The following is an 11,220-nucleotide window of genomic DNA, read 5'->3' as shown; positions in this document are numbered from 1 at the left end:
AAGTGGCACTCGGAAAATAGACAAGTATGCCATCAGAGCCAAAAGATGGCACTGTAAAGATGGAGGAAAAAAAAAAAAAAAAAAAAGAATTCGACCTCAGGTTTTTTACACATTGTTTTTCTATGTACCAGACTTCCGCACCTGATTATAGAATGAGTACGATTCCATTCAAAGTTAAAATTCTATTAAAATTAAACTACTAATTGTTTTTATTCAAATTGCAAACAAAAACCTTTAAATATATTGTTTGGTTGATTAAAAAAAATATTTTCATATGGCGCTTTCTTTTTTTTGCGTCTTGTCCCCCATATAAATTGCATCAAAATTGGCATATGTAGCATGTAAAAAAAACAAACAAAAAAACCCCAGGGTTGTTATAAAAATCCCAATTGTAAAAAATACATAACAGCGATAGGTTTTTCTTTTTTTCATCCCCATGTCAACTCGCGTTTAATGCGCTGTACAAGGCGCACCGGATTATAAGGCGCACCGTCAGCTTTTGAGAAATTCAAAAGCTTTTAGGTGAGCCTTACAGTGCGGATATGATACAAAGTAAATGTTGTTGAATATGCAAAAGAGGGGAGCTAGCATGCTAAAAATCCCTGGCTCGCTATGTTTAACTCTATGTCAGGGCCAACGGAAAGCAAATAGAGCAGAAAGTTTGCTGGGGCAACGGCGGGAAAGCGGAGAGGCCTGCGGGGCGCGGGGGGGGGGGGCACATGCGCGCAGCCATGCACACCGCCGCCGCCACTTGGCGCTCCTTGGGAGAACGTGACAGCGTACGGCGCTCGCCCGCATCCTTCCCGGGCGTCCGGAGGAACAAGTCCAGTGTGTCAGTGACTCAACACCGGCGGGCCTCGCGCCCCCCCCCCCCCCACCCCCCCACCCTGACTGAGCTGAGCCGGGGCTAACGCGCGCCGACAGGTTGAGTCATGCGGCCGGGGATGCTCTGCTGGCGTCTCGCCTGTCTCTTCACCTCGCCCCGTGCCGGCGGGATGCGGCGTGACAACGCGCTAGCGTGACGGCAGAGTTCAAGATGGCCGAGCGCGCGGGGCCGCTTAACGCTAGCCGTCGGTGTCGAGCTGCATTTGCCAGCCGTCGGCTTTGCTGCCCTCTGACTTTTATACTTTCAGAGAATAGTTTTCCAGTGACTTTTGGATGCGAGCGGTACCTTAGGACTAGCGATTCTCACCCGGGTGAAATTTCAGCTCTCTGGCTTTCCGTTTTTTTGCGATACGCCTTTGATGTAAAGATCAAAGTATTGGCCAAAATACCGCGCGAGGCTTGGCAGTACTTTATCTTTTCAAATTAAGAGCCAATTATTGGAAAATAATTTTCAACAAGCTTCCTCTACTGTCTGCCAAGAAGTGATGCAATACTGCGATGCCCAAATAGCTTCACAATTACTTGTAATCCTTGATAATGGCCGAAAAATAAAATGCTTGTAAGGCCTTGAGGGATATAATAAGTGTTGACACAACATGTTTTTCCCATTATGAGGTTATTAAAAAATAAAAAAAGGAGAATCAGTGTTCATGCGGCAAACAATAGCAATTTAACAGCACAATGAGGTTGTCATTAACATTTTCGGCGGAGCGCTTGCTTATCAACCATGGCAGTTTTCGCTTTTAATTTAGCGCGAGCCCTGCACGGCCTTGCCTGACGCTCGGTGGGCGCGGCTAGGCGATGGCCAGATTGCAGACGCCCGCTTTGGGGAAAGCGTCAGCAGGTGGCGGCGGCTTCCGCCTTGGGTATGTTCAAGCGGCAATTAGTATTCTTACCGAGCGGTTCCCCGGGGGGACTTTCGCACTTTGCCGGTCCAGATAAAGTCCAGCCTTGCAAAACGCGCCCTTCCTCAAAAGACACACGGCCGCCCACGGCTTGGACGCCAACACGAACACTGGGTTACGCCGCTCGGATTTTTCCGGTTATCTGTGTGAAGCATGCGAAAGCGGGCAGGCCACGTTCCCGTTTGAAGGGGGCCCGGAGAGACGGCTGACTTTGACACTTATCAGTCGCTTTAACATGGCTAAAAGCTCCAAAATGTTGCACACGACGCGCCCTTTCATTCTGATGCGCATGCTGGTACCTGTGATGAATTTCACATCCCCTAAAGAACAGTAAATGGACCACCTTATATTAGCAGTCCAATCTCGCAAAAGCGTGGTGTCTTATTACCACGTTTTCCGGACTAGAAGTCGCTTTGAAAATGAGTAAGTCGCACCAGCAAAAAAATGATGCGGAGTACAGAAGCAAAAGTAGAGGTGTGGCCACGTAGCTTTTAGCTTTAGTTTTCTTCATTTCTTAATTAAAAAATAGGGAAATTTTAGATCCGAGTTGCTCTGGAGTACAAATCGCGCCCTCAGCCAAACAAGTTGGTAAAATACAGTACAAAACTACATGAAGTAAACCGTGAGGGGCGTGTAGACTTTTGTGTGCATGACTCGCCTGAAACATGCATTGTGCTCGCATACATATGTTATGAACGCCAGCCATCACTCCGCATTAACGCCGCGGTGGCTCCGAGGGCCCCGGACGGAGCCAAGTGACATACATGGGCGAGGGCGATGACATCATCACGTTCAAAGGGCGTACGTACTTCCCTTTTTTTTTCCTGTCCGCGGGTCATGATGTTCGTTTTCTGTCCAAGAAAAGTTTTCTAGCATGTAGAACTCCCAGCAGGGAAGGAACAAGTCGTATGAGAGTGTTTGATTGTGTTTATGTGAATTAGCTTGCTTTTTACAAAGAAGGAAAAGAGGTCCAGCAAAGAAAAAGTGGAAGAAATTACATTCAATCAGGTATAGTCTTAATCTCCTCTAAAATCTCTAAAATGTCCTCCCGTGTTTACAAAAGGCTATAAATACGTTAAACATATGTGAAAGCTTCCTCGATTGGTCGAGCTTTCTTGTGTCAGTAAAACCAAAAACAAATTGCACGTGGGAAAATGATAAATTGTCTATGTCAGTGCAAGTTGAGCTAATTGGGCTTGTCACGTGTCCTCTAGAGAATTTAGTAGGAAATCGAACAAACTAAAGCACTACGGTGGTGTTTGCAAATTACTTGTTTATTTTTTTTTTTTTATTTTAGAAATGAGCGAGTGTTAAGTATCTAGCCTTATTTCCAGGTATCGGTACTCGCGATATGATCAGGACTGAGAAATTACAAATGAGAAGAATAGAAAATTACCATTAATTTCATAATATTTAAAAGAAAATGCTATATTAGAATAGGTAGAATAGGAACTAGAATGACAAATTAATAAATGACCATTCATTTAATACATTTGAAGGAAAATGCTATTTTGGAAGGTCCAAAAAAATGCTCCTGAAATGCAAACGAATGCAGATCCCAGAATGAGCAAGTCTACCAATTGTTAATACTGGAGCGAAACTGTCACCACCCAATTAAAATAAAAAACAATACACATATCATATTTCTCCAAGTACAAGTCGACCTCGCTTATAAGTCGACCCCCCCCCCCGCTTTTTTTTCACTGTAATTTGAGCAAAGTTTACAAAACAAAATTATAAATCTACCCCTGATTGTAGTGGTTGCATAGATCATGGCTGTCCAACTAAAACACATGTTGTGTGTTATTAAAACGACAAAATGATGCTACTTTTAGAAGCATTTCTACATTGTGTATCGAAAAACATACTGTAACGATAAAAAACACTCAAAAAAAGATGCATCCGATATCGAATTAGAGGTATATATATAATCATTTTAAATCTTGAAAAAAACATGATGTTACTTATTTCGCATTCGAATTCATGTTATTCAAACACGGTCTGTTTTGAGTCACGCGGTTATAAATCAACAGCCCTAATATGGGGGTTGAAAACGAGGAAAGAAAAACTCCACTCGTACTCGCAGAAATACGACAATAGGAGCTGCGCATTTTTTTTCGGGGGGCTAAAATGAAGGAATTTTGGAATACGGGGCAAACCTTTGCATTGCACAGCAACTACGGTCGAATTGAATAAACCGATTTGGGTGCGCGTTTTGTACGAAATCCTGCAAAATCCCGCTGAGAAGCTGGCTCCGGTGACTAACCTCGCCGCGAGCCCGCCTTCCTTGGGTTAGGACAGCAGCACCTTGGCGGCGTAGAGCATCATCCCGCCCAGGCCGGCGACGGCGGCCACGGCCAGCAGCCGCACCAGGAGGAAGTCCATGGAGTCCTCCAGCTTGATGTGCAGGCGCAGAACCTGCCGGTGGGTGTCCTCGCGGGCGCCCGAGTTCTCGATGACGTGGCTGGCCAGGCCGCGCTTCTCCTTCAGCGGCATCTGCGCCGCCAGCCGTTGCTCCGCCTCCTCCGCCGTCAGGCCGTCCCGCTGCATCAGCCGCGCCAGCTGGGTGGCCGGGTCGCTGCCGAGCAAAGGCGCGCCTTTACGTATTTTCACGTCTTCGTTATGGGAGAAAGTCTCCGCCCAATCCGAGACCTTTCATTTGGCGATATATTTTATACGCAAATAGTTCAAATCGAGCCATTCGTTGCCGACAGATCCGTTTTTACTGGGCCGGCACCCAAGGAAATCATTATTCCACTTGGCAATGTAAGTAGCTGGTTCAAATGGAAGAATAAAAAAAATCCACGGACTTAATCTCAATTCTGTGAAAGAATATTTAACTCCTTCACTGCCAACGACGGCTATGGACGCCCAAGATCCATTTTTACTGGGCTGGCAGTGAATGGGCAAACCGATTTCCAACAACTGTAAACTACTTTTTTACAGCGTTTCTACAGGTTACGGGTTAGCCTAAAACTGAAAAAAAAAAAAAAAAAAAGACAAGTGCATCAAAGTGCCTGGAAAAAAAGATGCCAATCCCTATTTTATTGCAGTTATACTACACAAAAACAAAGCCTTTTCCCTAGAGGTGGGGTTCGCCTCGGCCGCCCCCACCCCACTATTTGAGAAAGACTAGTTTAGGCCCAACCTCAGAAAATGATTTGCTTGACGCAAGGGAATCCTTACCAGTAAACGACAACCGTGTGGTTGAGAAACCGTGTGAGCTTTCTGGTTTCGAAGAGGAGCGGAACGTCCAGCACAACGTAACGATAGCCTAAAAAAAAAAAACAAATATATATTCAATTACTAGTCAATAAGCATTGAAAGTGCAGCCACACTATCTCGATTTTAATATTTTTTCAGGCAGGAGATAACTTTATAAGAAAAGAAAATTTGGACAATCAGGTTTGGTCAGTGATGGTATCACGAAAGCTTGCAGAGTTGACACAACAAGCCACCTCTATAATTTTTTTTTTTTAACTTCTTGGCATGCATGACAGACAAGGAGGAGGAGTTATTCTTAAAAATAGCTTACCAGTGACGGGGCAATGTGACTTGCTACAGAACAATTACAAAACTAGAAATATGTCAACGCATTTATTAGTTTATTTACTTTTTTTGGACTTTTTGATGTGTCAAATATTCAACATTTTGTTTAAATAGATTTTGTTCAGTAGAAGATAATAAAGCTGTACTTTTAATACTGCGGGAATCTAATCTATAGGCCCATGCCTTCTAGACAGTTTGAATGACAAACTAAAAATTTAGCGATAAAATCTTCGCAATCTTCTGCCTGAATTACAAGTCATTTTGCAACGAAGCGAATCAAGTCTTACCTCTGAGAAAATAGAAAACAATTTGCTTGAGCATCTCCTTATGGATCTCCGGGTGCGTGATGGAGTTGAGCAGCCTACGCTTTTCCTCGTCGGCGAAGACCAGGCGGCCCAGCTTCTGCCGGTCGATCTCGCCGCTGTCCAGCAGCACCTCGCGGCCGAAGTGGAAGACGATGCGCGAGTGGGCGGGCGAGCAGGGTTCCACCACTGCGTTGAAAAATGAAAACGCTGTCAGGTTGGCAATGCATTAATGTGAAAGGAGCTAATGATTTAGGTAGGAAATGTGTGGTCCGATGTCATTTTTCTGAAAATATTTGTGTTTCCTGTGAAGTGTTTGATTGTGACAAATTTTCATGGAAATCTGCTTGATTGCTAATGACCGCGTGGCGCCAAATGACCTTTGCGGGCCACGACGTCCGCATCAATGACGGGGCAGCCAAGCTCGCGTAGCATGGATGACACCGTGCTTTTTCCTGAGGCGATACCCCCTGTCAGGCCAACCAAATACATCTCCTAAAAACAGAAATAAAACAGCAATGAAAGCTAATATTAGTTAAGTCCACCTAGGAGGAGAGAAACCATTGTGTCATCTTGTGGGAAAAGTATTTCATTGTTGGCCTGTCGCTTTCATAGATTGATGAACAAAGCGACAAGGCTTCTTTTTTCAATGGGGCGTACAGTCAGTGTTTCATGAAAAAAATATTGTGTAAATATGCAGTTCGTATAAATGAATGGCAGGTATTAAGGGGCCTAAGAATACTGCATGAATGTAAAAAAATGGCAGGGAAGGGGTGGCCAGAATGAGACATGGGGTGGCCCTGCCCCCTCCAGCCACCATGTAGCGCTGGCTCTGGAGTCAAAAACAAGGGCGTGGGGTAACTCATTCAGATGCTGGCTGAGCTGGTTTGCGACGTGTTCCTGCATCTTGAGTGTATTGACCTTTTTTTCAAATATATATAAAATATTTTTCAACAAACACTTCTACGGCTTGCATAAACGTGCACTGTACAGATGACCCAAAGTTTCTTGTTTAGGTCGACGTGACTTTGGGACTCACGCAGCTAAATAAATTGTGAAACATTTTCAATGTCACAAGAATTGCTTAAATAACAAGAAATGATTGTTTGAATGGTTTTCTTACCTAGTAGTTGTCCACGGCTCCTTAAAACGAAGACGAATGGGCACTTCAAGCTAATTCTAATACGCTAAACATGGACAAGAGCGTCAAAACGACCCCCAAAAATTCCATGACTCTCCTTAGAACCTCTCGTCAATTTCGTAATTGACTACAATCGGCATTGGTCGATGATAGAAATCAAAACAACAGCGTAATGACTGTTGAGGTCAAGTACCTGCTAACAAACGGATGTTTGCGATTAATGTGTCACCGCTAAAAAGCGCCGGTTTCCCAACTAAAACGTTCCGCAACCTCACGCCTTCCGAGTAAAGTTCTCACTTGAACATGTTTTACTGTAAATAAAGACATATATTTTTACGCTGTTGTTAATTATGACTAGTTTTCAAATGTAATATAAATAGTTAAATCAAACTTAAAATAAGAAAGTTTTATTGACGTTACCTACATTTTGAATCACGATGTAGCCCTTCCGTTTTTAACATTAGTTCCGCACACACTGTTATTACGTTATATACTTATTTTTTAATTTTATTTTCAGCACGTATATTTTATTAGGTTTTTCATGATTATTACTCATGTTGCCCTCAATTGGAAATTTAACTCAAATTGTATACTGCATTTTTTTGCTTGTAGTGTACCATTGTAAACTTTTCACCAGCGTCATTCTATGAGCTATTCTATTCTATTAAACATGAACTGAATCAAACGCATGATCCTCAATTGATTCAAAGATGTGTTTATTTTATCTTAACACACACCTTTTACTGAAACACAGAAAAACTAAAATAAAAAAAATTTGTTTCAACATTTCTATTCAGAACACGCGCTGGAGAGCTCAGAGGCACAAGGTGAATTTTGTGAATATTTGGACCGCTTCCCTTTGTGAATGGTTTCGCCGCCTTGGCCGTCTTCGCGCTCGAGGCGGCCTCTTTTGACAAAGTGCTCGATGCGTGACTCCAGGCTCTCGCAGAGCGGGCGCTCCAGCAAAGGCCGGTACTTCTTCTGCCGGCTTCCTTCCATCAGCAAGCAGAGGCCCGATGACACTGCGCCTGTCAATCAAAAGTTTGGGAAAGCAGCTTGAACCATACTGCGTGTGCAGTTACTATGTGTCTTTAGTGAATGAAAACGTCGGGATGTTCTCACTGGTGGCCTCCAAGCCTCGAATCATGTCAAGCAGGACGTGAGCTTTGACTGCGCTCTGCGTCCAGTGTCGCTGCAGAGACGCCAGCGCCAGGTTGAGCTCTTGGGCCTCCCGCTTCCAGCTCAGCCCGTCAAAGTGGCAGTCGTACAGAACCAGCGGGTAGTCCACCGCCATGCTACACGGGAGGTCCAAAAAAAGTCATATGTTTTCTCAAATAGCGAGCCAGGTGACAAGTAACGCTGAAGGTCACAATGGAGTATGGGTTGTAGAGGATGGTAAAAAGCTCTACATTATATAGACCAATTGATTATTATTTTATTTATTAAGCATTGTGGGCCGTGCCAAATGTTAATTTTGGTTTATGCCCAGGGCCGCTGACAATGAACCATGGGGCGCCGATGGCCCCCAGTGTAGTTTGGACAACATCCGATTGGATTAGATCGTGGATGGAAGGATACGGCAAATGACTGGCTGATGGATGGATGATAGACGGACGGATGGATGGCCGCGAAAAAAATGTGTTGAAGTCACCTGTATTGTGGTTTCCTGGGGTTGTTTTGAATGTCTAGGAGGCTGTGGATAATTTCCGGCGCTTCCAATTTCTGTCCAATCAGAAGCAGCACGGCCATCATGCAGCGAACCTGCAGCGATTACGGCAAAGATCTTAAGAGGCGATGCTTCGCCTTTTTAACATTGCATACAGTCATACATGTTTAATTTGTTCAATGGGAGCTACTTTCCTTTAACCTAATATTTGAAAAATCTAAAAACGAAACTTTAAATAAACAGTAGGGAATATATGTATGGACTCTACTGTAGAGACGCATTATTACATCTTTAGGATGGAACGAGTTTGTACACCTGGTGGTAGAGGAAGGCGAGGCCTTTAATCTCAAAGACAAACAAGTCGTGCGGGTCTGCGCTGTCGGCGCATTGGGGGTCCGCCGGGTTGATGCTCGCTGACAATATGGTCCTCTCAAACTGCAGGACGCCGTTTCCCACGTCCATCTTGCACAGGTTCCGGAAGTCGTGGGTGCCTTCGTACCTGATGGTGAGGATACAACCATTAAGTACAGCATGTGCCATCCAAAGGAAGAGCATTAAAGTGTCGCGCGTCCATTTTTCCTCCCACCTTTTCGCCGCATCGGCCATTGCGGCCACGTCCAAGGAGCCTCGCGGAAAGTAGTAGCGGTACGTGCGGGACCGGCAATCAAAACGCGCGCTGAAGCCCTCGGCAGCGGGGGCCCAGTCTAGAATGCGAATGTCCTGAGGGAGGACTCTATTTAGCATCTTCACGTAAGGAAGCTCAGACGCGGGGTTGGTAACTTTTTGGGCGTTTTCCGGAGGCGAGACCCCCAATCCGGAATACTGCGTGGAGCGCAGGTCGATTGTTATCACCTGACCATAGGGGAGGAAAGGGTGAGAAAGAGGAGGCGGGAAATGGCAAAATAAACAAGTTGGGCGAAATCACCTGAGAGAAGGCGCTGACGCCTTTGTCTGTGCGTCCGCATCGGTGATAGTTGGAGCTCTGGCGGTCCTGGATGAGGCGTGTCTTCAGGAGGGCTTCGAAGAGCCTGGCTTCCACCGTGTTGTCCGTGTTCTCCTGGACGGCGAAGCCCTGGTAAGGCCATCCCAAGTATGCCAGACGCAGGGCTACGTGCCGGCGAGGGTGGCCCGAGAAGTCGAACGGACGCTCCTTGCACGCTTTCTTGCCTTTTCTATCATTTGTCTTCTCGTTATTGGGAACTGGACTGGTCTCCTTGTGATTGGGAATTGGACTGGTCTCCATTTGATTGGGAATTGGACTGGTCTCCGTGTGGTTTCCATTCAGCTGGGACTTGAGCTTCTCCAGTTCCCCCTCCAGCTCCTTTATCCTCTGGATTAAGGCCTCGGACATTTTGCTTGAAACTGGACGAATAACAATAAACAACAATGAAACGATTCCAATAACTTTAGACAACGATAACAATAGTCGTGTTAGAATGCGTACCACTTACACCAAAGAACTTGTCGTTAAAAATGTGTTCCACTTTTTACGCAAGTAATAGGAAATAATGAAAAAAGTCTGCCGTTTACCTTTACTTTTAACGTCAAGATAGCTGACAAGCGAACATATTTGCTTGCTTCTCCCATTCGATTTACGGAGTTATTGCCGTATTTACAAACATGAGGACACTACGCGAGTTTCCTTCAGTTCCTAGCAGTTTACGGTAACGCTCACTTCCGGCCAGGGAATAACTGGTAATAATTTGTTACACTTTTTACGCAAGTAATATCTTATAGTGGGGGGTGTCAGCCACTTACCTTTAATTTCAAGGTCAAGATAGTTGACAAGCGGATATATTTGCTTGCCTCTTCCATCCAATTTAGGGAGTTATAGCCGTATTCACACACATGAGCACGTTGCGTAATTTTCCTTCAGTCTCTAGCAGTTTACGGTATGCGCTCGGTTCCGGTCCATGGGATAACTGGGAACTGTAGTCTACCAGGTAAACTACGTTAATGTACAATTAAACGTCATCTTCAACAAATACGACACGCCTAAAAATACTGTTTGGGAAAGCAAACACACTTTCAGATATATTTATTGAGCATTTGATCGATACAATCGAACACATGTGAATAAAACTCAAACTACTTTGTGACATCACTAGTGTGCGTGTAATTGAGATAACGTCAGTGGTGTGAGCAAGTCATGGTCTGCTCAATTCTTCAAATCAACCCCAAATAATACAACCTTTAAATGCTATTTTAAAAAATAAATACCAGACAAAACAAGCAAAAGGTCTAACGTAACCGGCAGCAAATATTGAAAAAGGTTAGATCCTGCATCCCAAAAAAAAAGAAAAAAAAATCTAATTAAGTTTCGTCTCCATCACCTAGAGCAACGATAAGGTTTTATTATCGTGGGCGCCACCTGTTGCATCCGAAATGTCTGAGTCAAACGTCAAAATGTGATTCTGTCTGCTATGTACTGATTATGTAAAGTCAAGGGAGCGTTCCTAAAATTTGTGATATATTCTTGTGGCTCTACAACTTGTTTTTTTTTTTGCCCTCATTCCATAGCTTCACCAATGGCCTTCAAAATGAAATCCCAGATTTGGCTCACAGAACTTTCTCAAGAACTGCAATAATGTCTCTGGGTCAATATGACCCAAGGGTGTGTGCATTTATCCAAAATGTAAAAAACCTTCTGCACAATTGCTGCAAGGGCCACAGGAGGGCCCCGTTTCTCCCTTTTTTTCCCCCCCTCTGGGACCGTTGATCATTTGGTTTTCCAAAATCTTGATGGTCTGCCCATATTTGGCATTCTTGTGG

The 11,220-nt window shown here is 44.4% G+C and overlaps 2 protein-coding genes across 5 annotated transcripts; both read right to left on the bottom strand.

The window, feature by feature from the left end:
* Nucleotides 1–2,702: 2,702 nt before the first annotated feature.
* dcakd (dephospho-CoA kinase domain containing) lies at nt 2,703–7,014 on the bottom strand. The gene is made up of 5 exons (XM_088438210.1): nt 6,765–7,014; nt 6,022–6,136; nt 5,627–5,830; nt 4,977–5,064; nt 2,703–4,368 (listed from the first exon to the last, which is right to left on the bottom strand). The coding sequence occupies exons 2-5, from the start codon at nt 6,131–6,133 to the stop codon at nt 4,083–4,085; spliced, it is 690 nt and encodes a 229-aa protein (XP_088294336.1). The 5' UTR covers nt 6,134–6,136; nt 6,765–7,014; the 3' UTR covers nt 2,703–4,082.
* Nucleotides 7,015–7,481: 467 nt separating this feature from the next.
* On the bottom strand, nt 7,482–10,370 carry pus3 (pseudouridylate synthase 3). 4 transcript variants are annotated; one of them, XM_088439258.1, is made up of 7 exons: nt 10,207–10,370; nt 9,374–9,810; nt 9,035–9,300; nt 8,764–8,947; nt 8,434–8,543; nt 7,905–8,077; nt 7,482–7,810 (listed from the first exon to the last, which is right to left on the bottom strand). In XM_088439258.1, the coding sequence occupies exons 2-7, from the start codon at nt 9,797–9,799 to the stop codon at nt 7,572–7,574; spliced, it is 1,398 nt and encodes a 465-aa protein (XP_088295384.1). In that variant the 5' UTR covers nt 9,800–9,810; nt 10,207–10,370; the 3' UTR covers nt 7,482–7,571. The 4 variants fall into 4 exon arrangements, with proteins under 4 accessions (XP_088295384.1, XP_088295382.1, XP_088295385.1 ...); XM_088439256.1 differs by lacking the exon at nt 10,207–10,370 and adding an exon at nt 9,979–10,107; XM_088439259.1 differs by lacking the exon at nt 10,207–10,370 and adding an exon at nt 9,900–10,059.
* Nucleotides 10,371–11,220: the final 850 nt, after the last annotated feature.

This window comes from Hippichthys cyanospilos, chromosome 17 (assembly GCF_059441005.1).
Source record: "Hippichthys cyanospilos isolate Australia breed blue-spotted pipefish chromosome 17, RoL_Hcya_1.0, whole genome shotgun sequence".
In the NCBI taxonomy this organism is placed as follows: Eukaryota; Metazoa; Chordata; class Actinopteri; order Syngnathiformes; family Syngnathidae; genus Hippichthys; species Hippichthys cyanospilos.
This window is presented reverse-complemented; position numbering and strand designations above follow the sequence as displayed.

Coding starts and splice junctions, on each gene's coding strand:
- pus3 (XM_088439258.1), bottom strand. CDS start 9,799: ATGTCCGAGGCCTTAATCCAGAGGATAAAGGAGCTGGAGGGGGAACTG. Junction 8,948..9,034: donor ATGGCCGATGCGGCGAAAAG/GTGGGAGGAAAA, acceptor CCTCACCATCAG/GTACGAAGGCACCCACGACT. Junction 8,078..8,433: donor CCCAGGAAACCACAATACAG/GTGACTTCAACA, acceptor CCTCCCGTGTAG/CATGGCGGTGGACTACCCGC.
- dcakd (XM_088438210.1), bottom strand. CDS start 6,133: ATGTATTTGGTTGGCCTGACAGGGGGTATCGCCTCAGGAAAAAGCACG. Junction 5,065..5,626: donor TGTTTTCTATTTTCTCAGAG/GTAAGACTTGAT, acceptor TTTTTTTTTTAG/GCTATCGTTACGTTGTGCTG. Junction 4,369..4,976: donor CACACGGTTGTCGTTTACTG/GTAAGGATTCCC, acceptor TTTGCTCGGCAG/CGACCCGGCCACCCAGCTGG.